The sequence below is a fragment of the Euleptes europaea genome, chromosome 3, assembly GCF_029931775.1.
Source record: "Euleptes europaea isolate rEulEur1 chromosome 3, rEulEur1.hap1, whole genome shotgun sequence".
In the NCBI taxonomy this organism is placed as follows: domain Eukaryota; kingdom Metazoa; phylum Chordata; class Lepidosauria; order Squamata; family Sphaerodactylidae; genus Euleptes; species Euleptes europaea.
In genome coordinates this window covers 47,775,350-47,799,853 of record NC_079314.1, presented here as the reverse complement: position 1 = coordinate 47,799,853, position 24,504 = coordinate 47,775,350, and the positions used below count along the sequence as shown (strand labels likewise).

At 42.3% G+C, this 24,504-nt stretch overlaps 1 protein-coding gene across 1 annotated transcript in view; it reads left to right on the top strand.

The window, feature by feature from the left end:
* COG5 (component of oligomeric golgi complex 5) overlaps positions 1-24,504 on the top strand; it is a 194,855-nt gene that overhangs the window by 2,999 nt on the left and 167,352 nt on the right. Inside the window, exons 4-6 of the mRNA XM_056846477.1 lie at positions 6,939-6,993; positions 7,079-7,148; positions 10,290-10,410. Of these exons, the coding sequence (XP_056702455.1) occupies positions 6,939-6,993; positions 7,079-7,148; positions 10,290-10,410 (246 nt within the window). The remainder of the gene's footprint in view (positions 1-6,938; positions 6,994-7,078; positions 7,149-10,289; positions 10,411-24,504) is intronic.

Sequence of the window (24,504 nt, the reverse complement as noted above, 5' to 3'; positions counted from 1 at the left end):
CAAGACATTTCTCCCTGGCTGTGGCATATGTTGAACAGTAAAGGAAGATGTGTAATGATGAATCAACCACCAGTAAGGGACTGTTGCAAAGATGCTGTTCTGGAGGCATCTTAAGGAAAAGGCCTTTTATTTGAGCTGTAGGCAGTGCGCTGCAGCATGCTAGCATATACAACCGCCTCAGTTTGGGAAGTTCAGATTTGGCTGGGTATTTGATTCCCACATGAAGCAGGGTACATTTATAAGGAACATTAAAATCACTGCAGCAGTGATAATATAATCAATATGACATGCTTTGTGCAAGAGGTTTTTTTTTAAGTTCAACACAATAAACGCTGTTAAGCAACTATCAACAAGAAGAAAAAGAAGAAGAGTTGCCTTTTATATGTCTCTACCCCTTAAGGCAGAATCAAACCGGCTTACAATCACCTTGCCTTCCCCTCCCACAACAGACTCCCTGTGAGATAGGTGGGGCTGAGAGAGCTCTCAGAGAGCTGTGACTAGCCCAGGGTCACCCAGCTGGCTTCATGTGTAGGAGTGGGGAAACCAACCTGGCTCACCAGATTAGCTTCTGCCGCTCATGTGGAGGAGTGGGGAATCAAACCTGGTTCTCCAGATCAGAGTCCACCGCTCCAAACCACCGCTCTTAACCACTAAACCACTCAGAGAAAAAAATGTGTTGTCCTGGTGCCTAGATCTTGGTAGCCTTAGTGCCAGGCTAACTGATGTGGAGAGGATGTTCCAAAATTTAGGTGTCACAATTCCTTTGCCCCCCCCCACTTAACCTCACAATAGGTTCTCTGTCAAAGTTCTTACATAATGAGCAGACACCCATGGGAAAGGGGGTTAGAGTCTTAAACATGTGCCTGGCTGTGGTTAGTGGGATTGTGACTCTTTCTTTGAGTAGGAATTGTTGAGGAAGATATTTTAAAGGTGAGGATGACTTATTTATAGTACAGTCGTAAGCTATTACATCCTTCTAAGCCTATTAATTTCAGTGGATTTAGAAAGGTGTCACTCTGTTTAGGATTAGACTGTAAATTGCATAATTCTGGTAAGCATATTTAGCTTGTTACTAATTACTAGTGCTTTTGGCATTGGTATCTGAGGAAAGGAGCCTTGACTCTTGAAAGCTTATACTCTGGAAACTTGGTCTTTAAGGTACTACTGGACTCGAACAGTGCTTTTGCACTTTCCTTTTTTGTTATGATGTACATTATTAGATTGTCAGCAGGTGGAGCCTGCTGTTCAGAGACGATTTTTGACAGATCCTTTCTGTATTTACAAGAAGGCAGGCATTCAAAACATTCTGGAAATCACATGAACTGCAGGCGTGGGTGACTAGAGAGAGGTTTTTAACTGAAAGAATTCTTGAAGCAAGCAAGCAAGAACCAGTATATTCTACATGGTTTTTGGAAAAAATATAATTTTGGCCATTAGACAGTCTAGCCAATTTCGCCTTGAGTCCCAGTGAGAAAGGCTAACTATAAGTAACTTCAATAAATATATGCACCAGAACCCATTTTCTTTGAGTTTGTTACCCATGTCTGAAACTCATGTGACCTCTGAGTACATGTATGTCCATATCAGTTCTTCTCTATGTAAAGACTGTTCCTGTTTGTGTGTAAAGTGCCGCTAAGTCACAGCCAACTTATGGCAACCCCTAATAGACTAACAGGGATAGTTCACCATTGCCTTCCTTTGCATAGCAACTCTGGTATTCCTTTGTGGTCTCCCATCCAAATACTAACAAGGGCTGATCCTGCTTCACTTCCAAGATCTGATAAGATCAGGCTGTCTCTTCCCCACTCCCCCGACACACCCTAACCTACCTCACAGTAAAATTGTTGGGAAGATAAAATTCAGGCAGAGAGAATGATGTGAGCTGCTTTAAATTTCTCTTGCTTTAACTAAATAAACAATATACAGATTGTCCAAACTCAGGTTGGGTGCTGCCTTTGTCATGTAGGGCTCCCCTCAGGCCTGACCAGGGCAGGCCATGGGCCCTTCAGGAGAAGTTCTAGTGGCTAACATGGAGAATCCGCTCCTCCTTTGAAATCAACTAAGTTACTGCAGGTTAAAGAATGGATTAGGAAAGTTTGGCTTGTGAGGCTGTTGAATACATTTTCTGTTTACAAGCACATCTTGGGGGGAAACAGATTTTGAATGCCAGCAAATTAAGTAAGTGGCAACCATTTATTAAATACTAGAATAATTAGTAACATACAGCAAGAATTAGTATTAATTATCTGAATGAGAACACAGCAAAAAGAACGGAACAGTGATGGTTTATCTAGAACTTTGGTTTGCCAGAATTATGCTAGCTAGTTAAACTAAGCTTAATGTTGTTTCTTTTTCTCTCTTGTCTACTATCTGTCTTAGATGACTGTTCATATCATAGTTGGTGATTTTTAAAATAGATATGGAACATTGTTTTCTTTTTTAAAAAAAGAATGTTTGAGCTTCTCAAGGGACAGTGGTAGAAGAAATAATAATAATGACATTGTGAAAGGCAATCCTCAGATCCTTTTTCAGTTGTTATTCTGCTGTGTTAGGAACTTTTTTTTCTGTTTATTTACTAGTGTTGTCAAAAACCAAAATGCCAACATTTTACCTCCTGTGGGAAAGGAAACTAAATTTAGCCTTGGAAAGGCAAAGTATTCTTTCCCATGAGACTTTCCATTGTCTTTATTAATATTATACAGTAATACTAATAATTAGTATTATACAGTATAATTAGTATTATACAGTAATTAGGAAGCTTTCTCCCCCACCCCCTGCCTTTTTTCCAATTTATAGCGCTGCATACTGTTCCTTCAGTATGTCATTCATCCATCATTCATGGTTTCCACCTATTAGCCAGGCAAAGTATGGACAGCCCAGCCATTCACTGCACTATTGTGGCAAAATAAGAGGTGGATTGCAAACAAGCACAGTCATGTTGGGTAGCCTCATTATTGAACAGGGAGGTGGTAAATTAGTTGCTAACTCCCAGTGGCCAATATTGTTCTTTTTTATCCTATACAGCAATTTCAGTTTCACGAATTCATATTTTTAAATGGAAGAAAGTGATTGAACCTTGTTCAAATACTCAAGAAAATCTGAACAAACCTTCCTAAATCATGATGGGTAGCCATGTTAGTCTGTCTCTAGCAGTAGAAAAGAGCAAGAGGCCAGTAGCACCTTACAGCTTAACGACGTTTTTGATAGGGTATGAGCTTTTTGTGAGTCACAGCTCACTTCTTCAGATACTTCTCATGAACTGTGACTCATGAAAGCTCTTACTCTACCAGAATTTTTGTTACCCTTTAAGTTGCTACTGGACTCTTGCTCTAAACCTTCCCAGGCAGCAGATACAGGGTTGGACTTAAATTGGGGACCCCAAGTTCAAATCCTTGGTCAAGTTCACTGGTTGGTGTCCTATCCAGGCTTGGGCTAAAAGATGTCCCTCTTCTCCCTTGTGAGATAGGGTAATGTCTGTTGCCCCGAACTGTTAAGAGAGAAGAAAAGATGAAAGACCAATCTAGGGGTTGGATTCATCTGCTCCGTTGCATGTCGAGAAGCTTTCCTCCAGTGGAATGAGCCTTTCCCTCTTGAAGAGACTCTTGCATCAGCAGAATGCTCCTTTCACTGGAGGAAAGCACCTCCAACAGTGGAACAGATCCATAGAATTCAGGTCAATCCATGTTATGCTTACTGTGGAGAAAACTCTTGAAATAATACAACACATGCATGGATTACTCCATTATTTCCTCAACTTGGGTTATTGGATCTACCCGAGTGTCTGATTTTTTTTTTTCACTTTTCTTACTTAATAAAGTTTGATAATATGCGACTTGGATCTTGGCTTTTTGATATATAGATGACTAAGCTTTGACAAATGTGTGGGATGACAGATTCTTGTTATGTCGCCCTGGTGTGCTGAGCCTACTTTATATAGAGAGAATTGGACTCCTACAGGCTTCTGAGTTTGTACTGAATTTTAACTGTGTGTGTATGTTAAAATGAAGCCCTGAGTTCATGTAACTTCCAATAAGAGGTGAACATAGCCTGAAATATGTTGAAATTTGGCTGCGCTTCTGATGTTCTTTTGAAATTACATTACTACACTGTAGCAATGTTAGTGTCCCTCAGCCTTGATATGATCCTGCCCGCACTCTAATTAGGACAAAAATCTTTTTGTTTTTGAGGAATTCATTCTCCTGGCTATGAAAGCTTGAGATTTTATTTGTATGGAGAAATTAAAACAACATGAACTCTTTCTTTTTAAGGCTGTTTCCCACCAACTGTTTACTGACTCTTCAGTGTTATTAAGTCATGGTAATTTGCAGTTTGATTAAATTCTGGGTTTTTTTTTACTTATTTTACTTCATTTATAGTCCACCTTTATCCCCAATAGGTACCCAAAGCAGTTTTCATTGTTTTCTCTTCTATTTTATCCTAATGGCAACCCTGTGAGGTAGGTTAGGCTGAATGTGTATGACTTGCCCAAAGTCATCCCATGAGGTTCTATCATGGCAGAGTGGGGATTCAAACCAGATCTTAGTCCAATACTCACAAGTTCACAAGGTTGGAAGAGACCACAAGGGCCATCCAGTCCAACCCCCTGCCATGCAAGATCCCACAATCAAAGCATTCCCGACAGATAGCCATCCAGCCTCTGCTTAAAGACCTCCAAAGACAGGGACTCCACCACCCTCCGAGGCAGCGCATTCCACCGTTGAACAGCCCTCACCGTCAGAAAGTTCTGCCTAATGTTTAGGTGGAATTGCTTTTCTCTTAGTTTAAATCCGTTACTACGTGTCCTAGTCTCTGGAGCAACAGAGAACAAGCTAGTTCCCTCATCAACATGACATCCCTTCAAATATTTAAACATGGCTATCATGTCACCCCTTAACCTTCTCTTCTCCAGACTAAACAAACCCAGCTCCTTAAATCTTTCCTCATAGGAGGGCATGTATTCCAGACCTTTGACCATTCTGGTCACCCTTCTCTGGATACGCTCCAACTTGTCAACATCCTTCTTAAATTGTGGAGCCCAAAACTGGACACAGTATTCCAAGTGAGATCTGACCAATGCAGAATACAGTGGTAGCATTACTTCCTTTGATCTAGACACAATACTTTTTTTGATGCAGCCCAGGATTGCATTGGCCTTCTTAGCCACCATATCACACTGTTGACTCATGTACAGTTTGTGGTCCACTAAGACTCCCAGATCTCTTTCACATGTACTGTTGTCCAGCCAACTATCTCCCATCCTGTACCTGTGTCTTATGTTGTTTCTGCCTAGGTGATGTACCTTACACTTCTCCCTATTGAAATCCATTTTACTGCTTATGGCCCAGCTCTCCAGTCTATCAAGGTCATTCTGAACTCTGACCCTGTCCCCTGGGCTATTAACTACCCCTCCCAACATGGTGTGATCTGTAAATTAGCATATCCTCTATTCCATCATCCAAGTCATTTATAAAAATATTAAATAGTACCGGTCCCAGGACAAACCCCTGTGGCACCCCACTGGTCACTCCTTTCCAGGATGAAGTTGTGCCATTAATGAGCACCCTTTGGGTTCAGTTGGTCAACCAATTACCAATCCACCTAACAGTAGCAGTGTCCAGCCCACATTTTACTAGCTTTGTTTCAAGAAGATCACGGGGGACTTTATCAAAGGCTTTACTGAACACAAGGTACACTACATCTACAGCATTCCCTTCATCTACCATACTTGGCACTCTTTCAAAAAAAGATATGATTAGTTTGGCATGACCTGTTTTTGAGAAACCCGTGTTGACTATCAGTGATCGCATTTCTTTCTAAGTATTTACAACTCTATATTTACAACTCTAACCTTCAGGCTGCCCAACAAACTGATGGTTCAGTTATCCTGCAGCTTCATGTGAGTGTATGATGGTCTGTAGTGGTTAATGTATTGGACTAGGATCTGGAAGGCCCAGGATCAAATTCCCTCTCTGCCATGGAAGCTTGGTGGGTGATCTTGGGCCATTTACACACACTCAGCCCAACCTATCTCACAAGATTGCTGTGAGGATAAAATGGAGGAGAGCAGAATGATGTAAGCTGTTTTGGGTCCTCACTGGGAAGAAAGGCAGAATATAAATGAAGTAAAATAAATAAGTAACCAGCACTTTAAACAGAGCCTGGAAGTGAATTTGGTAGCTAACATAGATATTTTAGCACCAGTTAAATATGTACTTGTGATTTATATCAGATAGCAATCTTGCTGCTGCATTTTGAAATAGTAGAAGGTTCTGAACTATCTTTAGTGGCAACCCCATGTTTAAAAGCATTGATGCTGCTGCAGTCATCTTGTTTGTGGGTTTCCTAGAGGCACCTGGTTGGCCACTGTGTGAACAGACTGCTGGACTTGAAGGGCCTTGGTCTTATCCAGCATAGCTTTTCTCTTGTTCTTATGTTCTCTGGGAATGTCCCATTGAATTCAGGGGGACATTTCTGAGTAAGTGCATCCACAAGACTGGATTATTTGGCTGCCAGTCTTGGCATATTTACAATATTGGGAGGGAGTGCAGAAGCCAAATTGGAGTGGTTTGTGACTGGCTGCATTCACACATAATGGCTTTTTTGATTAACAGTCTAGTCCGAAATGGAGTTACACCCTTCTAATCCCATTGAAGTGGGCTGCAATCCTAAACATACAAAACCCCATTGAATTCAGTGGGAATAAATAGACACGAATAAACTGGTTAAGAATCAGACTGTAAAAATAATGCTGAGGATGTTATAGGAAGAAAATGTTATACATATTAATAAAACTGGTGGGGATAACCTCAGAATCTTCTGAAATTCTTTGCTTTATCTGAAATATTGCTGCCTTTGTTTTTCAAATTAAACTAGCCATTAGATTAGATCTGTGCTGATGAAATACTGATTTTAATCCATTTTAACAATCTCACATACAGGTGTTCTTCAGATGATGCAGACGAGAATAGGTGCCCTACAAAGCACCGTTGACCGGTATGTCAGCTCTCAAATATAAATAGAAACATTAACTTCTTGCATTTCACCAAGATTTCTAAAATATGTTTTCATTTTTCATTAGGATCAGAGCCAAAATTATCGATCCCTACAATAAAATAGTGTCTCGTACTGCACAGTTAGCGAGGCTTCAGGTAAGCTACCTCTTGTCTTTAGTCTCCTATTCCCCAGCCAATACCTTTCTTTTGGTGGTAAAAAAGATAGTGAGTTCAGCTGTAGCATTTCAGAGAGTTATGAATTTGCCAGCGCTGCAGGCAGGAAGCATTTCTTCTTGCAGAAAGGAATGTAATAATTTTGAGAACAGCAGAAGTGTTTCTTAGGAAGCGCTCTTGCAGTATCAACGTAGGAGCTGATCCACGGACAAGAATTAATCGTAGCCAGACTGTATAGTCTTTCCTGTGGCTAAATGCAGAGGGTTGCTATGGTTACTGTTTAATGTAGGGTGGGAAAAGTCCAATGACACACTCCCAGAATAAATAATTGAAACCACTGAGAATGTGTTCTGAACACATCAACAGTCTGTGTGGGGGGTGGGGGGGGGTAAGCCAAACGAAGCTTCTCATTACTTATTTGTAGAGCAAACTCTGCACAGGGTCTTTTCCTTATTGCTTGTTTCAATCAAAGTGATTTGGGGAGAGTTATTATGGAAACAGTCTCTCCGATAGTATCCTTAATATATTTAGATTTTGATCAACTGCAATAGCTCAAAAATGATTGTCCAGGACTTGTGGGGCACAAATATGGAAGAATAATTTTAATTTCCCTTCATTTAATTCCTTAACCATTTGTCTGATTGCCGAATCAATAAAGTTTGGTGGTTAATGAAATAATAGGTACAGACAGGTCCAAATCATGTTTTTTCATCTTTTCACAGTTTCACATGCTTTTCCCATTTGTGGTTCATTGGATGCATTTGTGGTTTATTGGGCTTGAGTTCACGAAATGGATCCCCCCCCCCAATCAGCTTCCTTTATCTGCTGAAAAGCTGCTTCTGAAGGAGAGAAACAGGGTGGATGCAGCTCAGGGAGCTGCAGTAGGAAGGGTTAATCAGCAGAAATCACCTCCTCCCCACACTTGCATGGAGCTGTTGCTTTGGTCGTGGAAGAGATTTTGCAAGAAGGAAAGAGATGACTTCTGCAAAAATTTCCTCAACTTGCAGCCCCCCTGTGTTGCACCCTGCTCAATTCTCAGGGGTCCTCTAACCCTGACGATGCAGTTCAACATGGGGGGAGATAACTTTCTGATCTTTCGCTACTCTAAGATGTTGGCCAAAAAAAAAAAAAAAAAAAGCACAGACTGTTGGTATTACTCAAAAATATTGAACTGGATCTAATGATGTGTTCACAGAACAATTTTACAGAAAGTTGTTTTCCTAAAATTTCAATTATGCTGTATTTGCTATTATTATTATTATTATTTAGCTGTAGTCCCCTCTTGATTCCTGAAGGTTAGGCGTACTGAAAATGTAACTTGTTTCCTGCGTTCTGAAACTGATGTAGCTCAGAACTAGCAAAGCTTAACTATTTTTTGGATTTCACTGAAGGAATTTGGCTTGTACAGCAACCTTAATGCATGTATGTTCTGTTTCAATGGAGTCACTCAGAAGGCTGAAGTCTCTTTGCCCTAACATTTTAGTGTTGCTTGATCTGTTCTTTGACATGTTTTGGTTTCTCTGGAACTCCTGAAGATTGTAATTCAGCTGGGTTTTTTTTAAGTCATCCAGAAATGCAGTTTCACTGCCTTGTGTCAATTGCCCTCGTCTGCACTGAGCTGAAAAATGTTTTTTGGTTTTTTGTATCTTATGTTTGGAGAAAAAAATCTGCAGATACTTTTTTAGTAGTATACAAACTGCATTCTTAACATTCACAGTTTATATGGAGTACAGATTATGTAGAAATCTTATGAAATGGAAGAGGGTTTATTCCACTGGGCACCTTTAGATGAAGTACAAGCCTTAGATTTCTTTGTTTTTTTATTTGTTTTTTTAAATGTATAGACTATAACATGCTAAATAAATGTTATAAAACTTATATGCCAAACCCAGAGATTCCCTCCCCACACCCAGTCTAGGCTTCAGCTGTCATATATAGGGATCCTCATGGTGACTGCCAGTTTTACTGATGTATTGTAATTCTATGTGCACAAACATATATGTGACTTGATCTCCAGTGTAGAATCTCACACTGTGGAAACCTATAGAGGAAAACTAATAGTTCTCATCTCTTTAAAAGCTTTAGAGAGCTGGCATTGCAGGTGTATCTATGTTTGAAAATGCTTTTTAAATGACTGCAGAAGGCTCTAGTGTTTTGACCCCACCCCAATGCATGAGACTATATTCACACAGGGGAACAGCTTTTCCATGGTGTTACCCATCATAGTTTGTTTGGATATAAATACTGTAATTGCATTAACTGGGCCTGAGCAACAGGTACTATCTATGCGACTGTGCATCACTTGGGAAGTTGCTGATGAGAAGGGAAGGGCCCATGTAACCAGCCACTCTTGTATTGGCTGCAGTGTTCATACATGCCAAAGTGGTGAGTGACAGCACCACCAAGAAATGGCTCCCATACCACTTGGTGTGCTTGTGAAGCATGAAAATAAAAAGATCCAAATTACTATTTTTTAATCCAGCTTCTGAAAAATACTTGTTTTTCATCCTAATGTGAACAGTAAGCAACACCATGCCCTCGTCTCTTCCACCATTATCTACATTGTACTGATTTGAGCAATTCTGCACACACAAGTCAAGGATAGACATTGGGCTTTGACACTGAATAAGAGTAACTGTAGTTACTGTCAGAGAAACTGTAAGTTTGGGAGTCTGGTTCTGCTTGTGTTGAAGTTAGTTGCTAACCTCCTAATGGTTCTAACAGAGCAGCACTGCAGCTTTCGTGTTCTCTCATTGTGTATTTATGACTAAATGCCCTTATCTCTACAGGAGAGCTTGTCATTACATTCTTTCAATGAAAGGAAACGTGTGTGTGTGTGTGTGTGTATACACACACATACACACACACACACACACGTGTGTGTAATCATGCAATATACAGCACCAACTGCAACAGAACTTATACACAGACACACACACATGTTTCCTTTCATATAATATGATGTATTATATTTCATATAATATACAGATGCTATCAAGCCCAGAACTGAACTGTAATGTGATCCAGCTTGCATTGTAAGCGCAGAAGTGTGCAGTGTTTTCCACAGCCAGTGCTTCAAACTGTGTAATAATGCAACATGTTGAATATGTTCTCCCTCTCAAGGCTGCCTGTGACTTGCTGCGGAGAATAATACGCATCTTGTATCTCAGCAAGAGACTTCAAGGGCAGCTGCAGGGAGGAAGCCGGGAGATAACAAAAGCTGCTCAGAGTCTCAATGAGCTTGGTGAGTCTCCTTGGTCGTTTCAGTGGCTTTCTGTTTGCTAACAGGCAATGCTCTTTTGATATCTGAAATGTAATTTCCTGTTCATTTGGGAAGTCATTGGAATGCATGGCAAACACAGCTCCTCTTACTTGAGGTGCATTTGGGAATACTAGGAATGCCGGTGATGTTGACTTCCTCTTGTTTGGTTGGTGCAGATCAGTTTTTTTTGATTATTTTTGAGCCTTGGTTGTAGGTTTCCAGTGTCAGCATTTTTCTTGTTTTGACACTGCTGAGTAGCCACGTGTGGGATCCTAAAAGCCAGATGTTTAAAGAATTTCCATGTGTGAATGGGGTTTGGGATTTTTTGTGTTGAATGCTGCGCTGGAGCGTTCCCTGATTCTCATTGGTACCTTGGGGGGATAGGGGGGTTGATATGGAGAGCACGAAAAGTGGTGGCTTGTGTGTGCAAAGGCCAGTGTGTGATATTTTACATCCCAACCCATAGTTCAAAAATTTGTTCTTTCTTTCAAAATGAAGCAAAATTGACAAACTGTGTTGAATTAGATTCTGTCTCCCATGCCTGGCATAGCATCCTTTTTTAGCCAGGGCATCACAAAAGAGATAGATACAGTACTGTAGCTGAGTAGTGGTTCGACAGATTTATTTATTTAAGGACTTAAAAGAAAGCCCTTGAAGCAGTTTACAACCCATTATAATCACAATATATCAGTGGAAAACATCACTAAACTGCCAAACTAATTGTTATTACAAGTTCAGGAAAAGAAGGCAGACTTGGCCCAGCATTTGATGATGGTAGAGACTGTGCCAGACAGATCTTCATGGAAAATAATTCCCAGCACCACAAAGAAGTCCCTTTCAGTTGAAACCAAACTGATGTATAGGATAACTATGGCCAGATCATCTTGTTCCAGATGGGGATGCTGGTTCCCATTTGAACCTGGCAAAAAGTTTTGCTTGCAGTAGATGTTGCTTCAGCATCCATATGCAAAGCTGGATCCCAAGAGCACCCCTAAGATGATGCATACTGAATCTGGGGGTGGGCAGGGCAACCCCATCAAGAACCAGTGATACACCTTTTGCCTGGTCTGATGGGCCTACAACACCTGTGTCTTACTTGGATTGCGCTTCATTGTGCTAATCCTCATCCAGCCCATTACTGTCTCCAAATGGCTATTTGGAATGTATTTACGTATTTAAAACACTTATTAGCCACTTGTCTTTCTTACAGAGCTCAAGGTGGTTGACAACATAGATAAAATATATAAAATAAAATACATGAAAAACGTAAGAACCAAAATTTTGAAGGCACAACTCAAGAGTGTTGTAGTAAACTTAACCACATGTTGTCCTAAATAAGAACATCTTCAGCTGCCTCCTAAAGACTGCAAGTGAGGGGGCCAAGCATACCTCCATGGGGAGGTTGTTTCATAATCCTGGGGCTGCCACTGAAAAGATCCTCTTGTGTACCTGCCGAACGAGCTTCTTTGATTGATGGGACAGTCAGGAGGGCATCTCCCTGTGATCTTAATTCCCAGACAGGAACATATGGGACAAGATGGTCTTTCAGACACCCCGGTCCCAAGTCCTGTAGGGCTTTAAAGGACAAAACCCACACCTTGAGTTGTGTTTGGGAATGGATTGGTGGCCAGTGTAATTACTGTAGTATCGGGGTCACATGCTTCCGATAGCTGGCCCCACCCAACAATCCAGCCACAGCATTCTGCATGAGCTGCAGCTTCCAAACACTCTCCAAGTGTCGCCCCAAATAAATAAAGTGGAATATCTTTATGGGAGGGAGGAGGGCCACAAGAACTGTGCCCTCCACGACCACCCCACTGAATTCAAAAAAGGGTGGGGGTGGGGCAGAGGCAGGTGGAGCAGATTCCTCTTCCCCAGGCTGGAACCTGTTAAAAAGGTGGGCCCAGTTTGGTAGGGGGAGGACTGCAAGAAAAAAAGCAGGCTGCCCAGGGCAGGCCAAAGAAAGACTTACTTTCAGGCAGCCCAAGGGAAGAGTAGAGACAGCTCTCGGTGAAGGATAGGCTCTGGGCCTGGAGACTAAGAGAACCAGGCAGCAGAGAGCAACACAGCAGAGCTGTCCCTGGGTGAGGCAGGGCCAGCAGACTGGCTTCCCCACATAAGGAAGGGACCTCAGGCTCACATTAAAGCAGTCATGTCCAAAGTCCGGCCCGGGGGCCAATTGAGGCCCCTGGGCCGGTTTGATACGGCCCCCCAGCCTGTTTTGCAGAGAGAGAAAAGGGGGCACGTGGGGGCTGTGCCTGTGCTTTGCATCCCCGACCGAGGGGGCAACGCTTGGGTGGAGGGTCGCCTCGATTGGCTGTCTCAGCCCCACCCCCTGAAATGAAGGCCAGCGAGTCTGAAACCCTATAGAGGCCACTTCCTTCTTACCCAGAGCCCGCGCATGGGGACGCGGCCTTTGTTGTTCTGACACATGGAAAAGCAGCAGCAGCTCCTCCCTAGTGGGTCAAGGGGGATCCTGAGGATGGGTTGGGGGGGACTCGAGGGTGGGAAAGGTGGCGGGGGGGGGGCAGGGAAGGGAAATGCAAGGGAGATCAGAGGCTGGCCTCAATCCGGGAGAGGAAAGACACCCCCCAACACACACACACACACAAACACCGAAAAGCCTGGGAGTGGGGAGGCTGCTCCGTCTGGCTCCCCTCTTTTCTCCTTCCTCTCTGCATAAGTATGGGGTGGGGGGAGATGCAGCCCCTTCCCTGCATTGCGGAGGCCTCGCGAGGGATCCAGATTTGCAGGGTGGGTGGGAGGGAGGAGAGGAGACACTGGATGGGTCTTCAGTGGGGGGATTGTGAGTCAAGGAAAGGCAGGGGGGAGAGGGGGCTGGATTTGGGGGCGGAGAGTGTTTGGAGTCAGACCCCCAGCAGGTTCTCTCCAAGGCAAGTGGCTGCTTCGAAAGAAGGGATGGGGAAAATAAATGACTCCTGGCATGTATCGTGTTTGAAAATGAGGCGGGTTGAGATGGGGCCGAGTCTGCAGAGAGCAAAGAGGTCAGAAGGAAAGAAGAAGAGAAGAGTTGGTTTTTATATGCCCACTTTCTCTACCACTTAAGGGTGGCTTACAATCGCCCTCCCCTTCCCCTCCCCACAACAGATACCCTGTGAGGTAGGTAAGGCTAAGAGAGCTGTGACTAGCCCAAGGTCACCCAGCTGGCTTCATGTGTAGGAGCGGGAGAAACAAATCCAGCTCACCAGATTAGCCTCCACCGCTCATGTGGAGGAGTGGGGGAATCAGACCCAGTTCTCCAGATCAGACCCCACCGCTCTTAACCACTACACCACACTGGCTCTCATGGGGAGAAAAACTCCACATTCCTCCCTGCACGGGAGATGTCAGTGTGTTTGAATCTTGGACTCCATGAGAATGAAAACCAGTTTATTTCCTGGCTCAGATGAAGGGAGGACAGAATACCCCCAGCATGGTTGAAGGGAGAGAGTTGACAGTCCCAGAGGGGCACATGAGTGGGGGACGGGGGAGGAAGAGTTCCTGCTCCCTCCCTACAGAAGGAAGGTTGGAGATTTAGAAGCTGAGGGGCGTCCGGTGAGCTGAAAGGGGCTTTGGGGAAAGGAAGGGATGTAGCCATGGTTTTTGTGGTGCAGTCTGTGGTTATGGGCATAATAAGTATGCCGTTTGCAAAAAACTTTGCATAAAATAGTTAATTTGCATTTAATTAAAAATGTCTGGCAAAATGGTCGGCCCTCACGCATGTTCACTTCATCAAATCTGGCTCTCTTTGAAAAAAGTTTGGACACCCCTGCATTAAAGGGACAGCACTTTAGCTGAGTGGGTAAAGAAGAGTAAATAAAGGGCTTGTGGCACCTGATGATGAGGGTGCTCAAAAAGGGGAACACCGTGTGACAGGTTCTCCTGCCTGTTGAGGTGCCATTGAGGACAAGCATGACACTTCGCTGCCCTTGGATTGCATAAAAAGAAGAAGGGGGGAGAATTGGGTGTTCTCTGCACACTGGTGACTCTTCAGCTACTTTATTTTTGTTACTGCCACCGGTGTTTTAAATACACTAAGTGAGAATACGTGCTCAATATCTCATCGCAGTTGAGACACAGATCGATCTGTGTTAAGCGATCCTGCACTTTTGCTTAAGCAATAAATGTTGTCCTTTGGAACAGATCCATACGTAAGTAGTCCAGCATTTTGTCTCCTACAGTGGCCAAACATCATGCTTGGGAGCCTGCACATTTCTTAAAATTCAGTAATTAGAGGCATACTGCTTGTGAACATGGAGGTCCTGTGAATTTGCTTAATCCTTCCTGGCCTCACTCAGTAAGTGTTCATAGTGCCAGTGCCTGCCCTCCATGTGCAACATGTCTTCTAATTCTAAAATGGATATGGGGGTAAGGCAGGAGTCACTTGCTCACGGTTGTTTTCAGCTAGCCAACTCTCTTTCCTCCTAGCCCCCATGAAGTAAAAGCATCACGTGGCTGGCCAACCACCTACTTTGATGCTGCACGTGGGAGCAGCAAGAGGAAGTTGCCTCTTCTTTGATTTGCAAGGATCCCAGAGTGGGCATTTGTCAGTCCTCCAGAAATCGGCCAGCCGTCTTCTGGTGGATCCTGATCTGTGCATCCCTTATGTTGTTGGAACTAATTGTAATAGATGACGTTCTTTTTAAGGGTGTTAAAATTTAGTAATCGTTCTTCTGTGTTTTGAAAGCTATAATGTTTTTCATCAGCTAAGGATTCCCCCCCCTTTATATTTGTTAGAACCACGTGAAATCTCTCCCCCCCCCCACAACACCATGCCCTTTTCTCCTCCACAATTTTACATTCATAAAATCCAGCAGGACCAATTGTAAACAAAAACAGGATATAGCCTACTCTTATCTGTACAATAAGATTTTCATTATAGTTTTGCTTAAGTCCTAGGAAATAACAGCCAGCATACCATATAATTAGCGCAGCATTGTGCAGAAGCTAAGCTTATGCTGCTAGCTGTTCAGTGAACCGCAACTGCAGAGATGTCTGTAATGTGCCGTGATTATCACATGAATAATATTTTCTAGCTTAGCTAGTGTATTCTTGCTTGGTGCAGCTGAGTTTGGAAGATGATTGATATAATGACCCAAAAGGATTTATTGTCAATTAATGCTCTTGATGGAATTTAAATGTTCAGTTGAGCTTAATCAGAGAGAGAGAGAGAGAGAGATATGCAGCAAGACGTTAAACTAGGGTGGGAGAATTAAAGGAACCCAACCTCTTTAATATTTCAAACATGCAGAGTTGCAAGCTATTTTTATTTGCCCAGCTCATTTGATGCCATATTGTTGGTGTCAGTGGGAGAGTAAAGATGATTATATGTAAGTGGAATGCAGTTCCCTTGTGCGGAGCATGTTTGTTTCCAAGCTATTCTGCATCTTCACTTTGTGCCACAGAAACTTTGGGTTACATATGAGCAGTTCTGGAGTAGTGCCAAATGATATGGTGGAGTCTCTGGATACATATTGAGAAGAATCTCAAGCATCTCTTTTTAACACCCCATAGATGTCTCAAATAAATTCTTGAAAGCTCTTCAGCTGAAGTTCATCTGCTTGCGCAAAAGCCTTGTATTCTGAAGCATTCATTGCATGACCAACATCCAAAATCAGTTCATGGATCCTGTGCAGCTGAACAAATTAACTATTTACTGTTTAAAGTATTCATTCGTTGCCTTTGTTAAAAATGCCTGAGACAGCATGTAACATTAAAAATAAAACATCCGAAGCAAAAACACAAAGCAGTAGAAACAACGGCATATGTCTAATCATGCAGTTCCTTTGATGGAATGGCATTTCCGTGTGCATAAGAGGGTGCTGATTCAACCAATTCCCCCCTCTTTCACTGCAGATCTCCACTTTGCCCTCATGCGGTTCCTGATGATCCACGCCCCACCCACCCCCCAAAACAATGAGTTTAGAGGCATCTTAGTTGAAAACCGGAATTGAGAAGATTTTTGTCACCTTCTTTGTATAGTGCATTATGTAATTGCTTGCTTAATTTTTTTATTAGAGCTTTTAAAATTTGTAAGGTACTTTAGGTGATTGGGCTGGTGGAAAAGACAGCATTAGAAATGGATAGATTTGAATAAATATGATATTATTGTAGTCATGCATCTATGTTAGCTTGAGTACTACATAGAAAGATCAGAAATCACAATGTTCTGCCTCAAAGTTCACCATTTGTTCAAATTTCAGGAGTGTAGCTGTGTTGGTCTGCAGTAGAAGAGCTAGATTCACGTTCAGTAGCGCCTTCGAAAAGAACAAGATTTCCTACTTGTATTTGACAAAGGGAGCTTTGACTCTTGAAAGCTTATACCCCCAAAATCTTTTTGGACTGTGAGATGCTGCTAGACTCATATCTAGCTCATTTATTTAAGATAGCACAACAAAGTGAGAGAAGGGGAAAGAAAAGAAGAAATGCTTGAGTCAAATACAATCATATAAATTGGAGCAATTAAGCAATTAAACTTTTTGAGGAATGTCCTGAGGGTTAGGAGGGATCTAATAGACCATGCACTCTAAACATAAGATAAACTAAGGAAAAATCACACAGCATTTAATGAAGTGGAAATCTGTGGTTTGAAAAGAAGAAAGGAACCTGAGAATAAAAGGAAACTGGTGCTCGCTTATGCAAAATTACAGATGTGTCAGTGTTAACAATGACCGTAGACACAGTTGGTATAACAGAGCGATTGGCTAGTCTTTTAGGGATTCCTGTACCCTATTCACACATACGCATTGGCCAGAATTGTCAAGCATCCTGTCTTGAAGCCTTGAATGTATGCACTTCCTTCGAGCTCTTATGAGACCAACTGTCTTTGATGATGGCTTGAGAACCCTGAGTTTGCTTGGTTGTTATGCAGTAAGCATGCATAGAATTGCAGTCTGCAGCGTTCATTAGCAAAGTTGATCAGTATTACATAATAAGAGAAATTATGTACAAAATTGAGACAGAAGACCAACTAGGTCGTATGATTGGTGTCCTTTCCCTTTCTTCCAACTAGAAGATGGGATTGTGGCTGGGGGGTGAGCGAGATCTTTCCAGGGTGTTTTGGCCTCCCAGTCCACCTTTAAGCAGCTGAAGTACAACCGTAATGTGTTTGTGGAGACCATACTAAGCCAACTCCTTTGTTCTTCCAAATCCATCTCTGTTTTTTCGGGTAACTGACCTCTGTGCTGAGCTCTTTTTTCAGAGCAGATAAGTTGTAAGCAGTAAAACCACGCTAGCTGGCTATACTCAGAATTCATTAATGAGAACAACAAAAGGTAGAATGTACTTCAAAACTAATTTGTTTTGGTAGGTAGATTTAAATATGGTTGCATAATTAACATCTGTGCTGTAGCGACAGTGGGGTGTGAGAGACAACATGAATGCCCATAAGCTGAGTGTGTGTGAGTGCTCTTGTGCAGCCGCCCTACCCCCACCCTGTTAACATGGCTTACTGATCAGTCTATCCGATCATGGGTAAATCAGTGACATATTTGCACCTGGCGATTAGGCGGTGATCTGAACCCACAGGAGTTTGAGCATACCTAGGTAGAATGGAAGGCTGTATCATGGCAACCATTCTTGTAAATAAGTGCATGATAGTTACTAGCCCACAAACATTTTTACTAGAGTTGTGAAGGCCTAGAAAAATTGGACAAAGCTCCACCACCCCCAAGTTTTCCTGCAGCTTTTCCCAAAGGAAAAATCTTAGACTCATAGGATTGGAAGAGACCACCAGGGTCATCTAGTCCAACCCCCTGCACAATACAGGAAATTCACAACTACCTCCCACACACACACACCCGTGACCCCTATTCCATGCCCAGAAGATGGCTAAGATGGCCTCCCTCTCATCATCTGCTCAAGGTCATAGAATCAGCATTGCCATCTAACCTCTTATTAAAAACCTCCAGGGAAGGAGAGCTTACCATCTCCCAAGGAAGCCTGTTCCACTGAGGAACCGCTCTAACCGCTCTTAAATTTTGGGAAACACTGAGAGCAACTCCAGTGAAATGGTTTTTGTTGTGGAATGCTTTTTAAGACCGGGTTTTACTCACTTTACTCATAGTATGATGATTTTGTAGAAGAATTACAGTGTTAGAGGATTCTGTAGATATATACAATTTGTTTTCAAATATATTGTTTAAATGTAACTAAAAAGATATTGGGGAAAAATTAAATGTAACTAATTCTGCCTAAAATTAATATGCTACAATGTGTATGATGATAATACACCCTTGAAAGGCTCAGTGTTTTCAGTGTTATAAAGTTTACCTCAATATCCAAATATGGTGCAAGTCCTACTGTTTGTTTGAATAATACACGTTCTTTTGTTTACTGCAGAAGTTGTTTTCTATTTTACCTTTTAGTTTTTCCTGCCTCTCTTATGGCAAAAACTAATGTGCATTTGCTAAGGCAGCACAGGGTGTATATTCCCAGTCTTCCTTGCGGAACACTTAAGCATTTTATACTTGTACATTTCATAAATGTGGCAAATAGTACAACTTTATATGTCGATTAAGATATACATGATGCAGTAAAATAAGTTTTTATCAGAAAGGGAATATTGGATATATTTCAATTTCCCCAGTATTTCTGTATTTTCCTGGGGGTGGAAGGGGAAAGAAAGCCCTGGTTTCTTAATAGCTTCTGGAATCCCAGAAATTTATATCTATAGTCCATCCATATTTACTTTGATTAGGGGCCTAAGTGAAGGAATTAAAAAAAAAAGAAAATGTAAAATTTTCTCGAGTATTTGCTTTTCTTTACCTTTGAGTAATCTAGCCTCTGTAACATCACTTGTGTTAAAACCCAGGCTTCCATGTTTGCCCTGCATTAAACATGTTATACTGCATTTCTTAACTCATTCCCACTGATATTAAGTTGATTTAGTTCTCTTGATGCATATGTTTTTATCCCTGTCTTGAGGTTCTTTCCCCACCTCCTTCTTCATTTATACATAGAATTATCCTTTATTTTATTGACTATTCTGGCTGTGATCCACAGTATGTTCACTGTAAACATACACAAAGGCCTGGACGCTCAGAGTGGGAGTTTGGAGGGGGGATATGGAATAGAAGGCCCTCAACTATAGCTCAGTCTGCTCTTGAGCATCTTTTCAGCTTCAAAAAAAGTTTGCTACGGTAAATGGGGTCAGGGGAAGGCTGCTTTTTGAGTTCTTGCTTCAGGCAGAACTAGTTTCTATTTTGAGATTGCTTTTCTGAATAAGTTCCAAGTAGTCTTTTTAATAAAAATAGCGCAAAACTTAATAAAAAATGAGCACACAGCAATTGACAACCTTTCTCATCTTTTCTTATCATTCCTGTCTTTCCTTCCACTGCGTCCTGTCCTTCCCCTCCCTATCATCGTCCTCTCCCTTTAACACCTGTTTTTATGTTCTTGCCCTCTCATCACCCCTCAACTGCCTCTAGAGCACCCCCTTAATTCACTCACTCTTTTCCCCATCCCTTACCTCCAGACCCCACATCCTACTTCCCCCATTCCTTTAGGTTCATGTCAAGTCAACCCTTCAGTTTGCGTTCCTTAACTCTTCCCTTCACAACCACATCCTTTGGCCCCTCACCATCCCATCTTTCACATCGTTCCTGTCCTTTTCTCCTGCGGCCCTGTTGCCGAGCATGAGGTAGATGCCTTGCTGTCCGAGGTGGTTACTAAGACAACCATCTGACACCCACTACTTGGCTGAGGGAACTGAACTCTTTGTCAAGGCCCTGCGGCAGAATGCTAGGGGGATACTTCACTCACTGCTAAGGTTGCTAAGACAACCAAAATGGTGCCCAAACTCTCTCAGGAGGAGGGAGTCCAGTGAGAGTTTGATCACCATTTGAGTTGCTTTAGAAACCTCATTGAATATCAAGACGTCTGCACTGAGTTTCCCCAAAGGTTCCTACCTGTGTGTAGTCCTGGCAGTTCTTTGTCTGAGCGCCCCCCCCCCAGTATGGAGGGGTTACAGGGGAAATTTAGATTTTTCTGCATACCTGGCAGTTCTCTTCGTTACGCAGAGTCCTGCCTGACCTTTGTGCCTGGCCCATTTGTGGATTTTCGTATTCTCACAGGGACAGAACTTCACTGTGGAATATAATCATATTAATACTTAGCAGCTTTCTGCTTGCAGAAGAGGGGGAGTGTGATTTTTGTTTTAACTGATTCCTACCTCTCACTGTAGCTTTCTCTCTTCAGATACCATGATGTTCCTGGGTATCAAATGACTTGTAAGGGGACCAAAAATATTGTATCCTTGGTGGTGGGAGTGGGGGCAGTTGCTGTTGATGTACATAGCTCTGTTAGGATCTCAGACAACCTTTTAATGGTTGTTTAGAATGTTCAAAGCATTAAATATGTATTATCTTTATCGCAACAGCTCTGCAGGATAGATTAGTATCCCAGTACCGCACACTGGGGTCACAGGTGGTGGTGAGGGATGCCTAAGGCTCTAAAGTTACCTAGTGTATTTATGGCAGAGGAACTTGGTAGTTCGGTCTCTTTAAAAATGTACCATACAAAACTCTACTAAGTTTTCCCTGTTGCCTAATTTTAAGTAGTGCAAATCTGCATGGAATGGATGTTGTAACTGCAGGTCATTTGCAATAAACGCTTCCCTGGCTTCTTGTGATCACTGAAAGGAAGAAGCAATGTACAGATGACCACTGAAAGGAAATGGGATCACTGAAAACATCATCCTTCATAGAATTTGAGAAGAAAGGCACCTAGTGAGGATGTATACAATTAAGTATAGACACAGTTAATATCTAATGTCCCCTCAGTCACCCCGAAATAGTTTTACCTGTGCTAAATAATGATCATTCATCCAACAACTGTTCCGTCAAAGAGGAAGGCTAGGCAACCTGTTTTGACAGGATACATCTTTTATATTTCAGGGTTGCTACATTTTTCAGCAGATTTGAGTTTAGGCGAAGAGCATGTTTTAGATTTTAAAATGGAATGTGACAAACTGTGGTTTATATGCTATGCTGGAATGCTTCAATTAGAACTTGTATATTTGAATTAAGTTTAAGCAAATGTCTCAGCTTTTCAGTGGCTTGAAATGGTTAACATATGACAGTTGCATTGAATGTAAATATTGTCCATTTGTATATATTCTCTCAAATTCGATAGGTGTTAAAGCCCACTGTATTAGACATTCTGTAGGTGAAGTAATTAAGATAAATTGAGGAATACAGTGCTTCAAAACTGTCCGTATTCTCTCTGGGCGAACATATCCTCAGCTGACAAACGTGAAATGAATCCTCTTTTTCACTATTATTGAATTCTTCAGAGTCACCAGGAGAATTACTGTATCACAGATGGCATATGAGATTGGTTCTTGGTTTAGTTTTATCCTCAAGCCATTCTCAAATGCTGTCTGATCTGATAGTGCTTTCTGTCTGACTGCCGGGAAGTCCATTTTCACACTGGAGAACGTCAAAGGATTTGAAAGAAGCATTATTATAAATATTCCCTGAGGTGTTTAGCAGTTGAATAGCTCTGCAGGGAACATTCAAGGTGGCGCTGAGTCTGACTGTGTTTGCTGGATTTAAAGAGGTTTCATGCATGTTTTTAATTTGTTGGTAAAACATATTGATTTCCAGTGGTCACACCTTTTAAAAATTGATTGGTGCTGCTTGCGTAAGGAGCTCACTCTATGTTTTAGTCTGGGAGGCCATAACTTTAAAGGCATGTCACTAGTTTTAAGGTCCTTAAATGGGCAGCTATGTAGTTTTAGGGCAGAAAGCCATTGGTAGAAATTGTGTACTAATGAAGTCACTTCCTCTTATGAAACTCCTTTTAAGGGTTGGAAAGTGTAGTTTAGGGGTGTGCGTATCAGTATGCTGAACTGAAACCCCCCCCCCAATACCTTTTTGGTATTTTCCGTGTGTGTGTGTTTGTACCGAAAAAAATGGTGGCAATTAAAGGGAGCCGAAAAGAGGATCCTAGAATAATGCCAAATTTATTTGGCATTATTTGGGGCTGCTTTGACCCCATTGCCATTTTTTAAACCCCCTCCTCCACCTCACCTGCTGGTCTCTGGTGTCGCTGCAGGGTCTCAAGTCCTGGACTTTAGAGTGGGCAGCTATGATAACGGTGCAGTTTTTTGTTTAGCATCACCGCCTGCTCTGAAGTCCATGACTTTGGAACCTGCAGCGATGAAAAACTGAAGATTGTGCTATCTCCCAGCTGGGAGGTAGTACAATCTGCAGTTCCTCCCTGTCCCAGCCAAGCTCCATGTGGAGTTTGGCGGTGGGTGGGGAAGGAACTGAAGATCGTGTTGTCTCTTGACTGGGAGACAGCACACTCTTCAGTCTTCTCCCCCCCCCCCCCCCAGCCAAGCTTCATGTGGAGCTTGGCTAGGGCAGGGACAAAAGGTGAAGTTTGTGATGTCTCCTTGCCAGGAGACAGTGCCATCTTCAGTTCTTCCCTGCCAGGTCTATGTGTCTTTTGTCCCCACCCCAGGCAAACTCCACATGGAGCTTGGCTGTGTGTGTGTACAGAACTGAGGGCTGGGCTAACTGTGAGCCCACCCTTCAGCTCTGCACCCCATTTTTTTGGGTTTGGATTTATTCACCTGAAATTTTTTGGTCTTTCGGGGAAAGCTGAATTAAGCATTTAGCATTACCCAGATTTTTCAAAAATTTCTGGCTCTAATAAACCTGAACCTGAAAAATGCCGGACAAAATTGGTGAAAACCCCTAAGTGTAGTTTGCTTTCTCCATGGATTTCCTTGACAAGATAGTGAAAGTTGTAGTGCAATGCTGCAGTGGGGTGGCATTGTGGAAAATACAGCCAACAGAATACCTGAGTTCAGATGGGCAGCAAAGTGTCTGGAAAAAAGTTTCAGAAGCAGCTGCTTGTTAATCCTAAAAATTAGTGATGTTGCCCCAAGGATCCAAAATTAGGAGCAACAAAGGAGGCTTCTCTTCTTTATAATGGTTCTTTCCAAGGAGCTCAGGTAGTGTGCCTTGTCCCCTCCCTCATTTTATGCTATGCAGATGATAATTTAAAACACTAACTGGTTTTTCTTTCAGAAGTTCAGGTCTTGCTTTGCCTTGAAAATATGGTGGGAATCCTTGTTGGAGCACTTATTGCTCATGGCAAGTTGTGTTGTGTAGCAGCTGGACAGGCCTCCATGCATATTAGACGGTACAGAGTTTGTCCAAGTGGCAATTGGCTTTCTTAACAGTTGTGCCTTCTCTGTCTCTTCACTTTGTTTTAAAAGGGAGATTCTAGGCTGATGGGTGCACAATGTTTTCCACTGGGCAAAAGAAAATGTGGTGGTGATTAGGGTTGCCAACTCCGGGTTGGGAAATTCCTGGAGATTAGGGAGTGAAGCCTGGGAGGCAGGGTTTGGGGAGGGGAGGGACCTCAGCAGGGTACATTGCCATACAGTCCATCCTCCAAAGCAGTCATTTTCTCCAGGGGAACTGATCTCTGTTGTCTGGAGTTCTCCAGGCCCCGTCTGGAGGCTGACCACCCTAGTGGTGATATTTTGGTTGATTAATATTATGATTCAAAAGGCTGCATGGAAGCTTTCATTAATACGGCTTTCCCCCCCTCCCAAGCCAAACTGTACTTCTATACTTAGCCATGCATTTATAAGTATCTCTTGCCTTGTACAACATGGCATTTTACTAAAGAATAGACTAACCTGATAAGATGGAAATTTGATATCTTCATTATCAGCAATAATTGCATTTCCTACACATTTTTATTTGCCTGCTGCACCTCTTATAGAACTGTGTGTGTGTGTGTGTGTATATATATATATGGATTCCCCCTTCCTGTAAACATGTTCTGTCAGACAACATAGTTTTTCCTCTGAGCTTTGAGAGCTGCCATTTTTAGCAGTGTTATTTTTATACTTACTCTGTAAATAATGCATTCATGCACCTCCGTACTAGTGCTTTGTTGTTTTTCATACTGGGGTTTAGGTGCCCTGGGGTATTCCTTGAAGGTACTGTAGGGGTTCGAAAGGCCTTTACAAGAACAGAAGATGAGCCCTTTTATGCCCATATGGCTAATATGAAAATGGAGTCCTCTCAGTTTTCTTGGAATAGATATAGG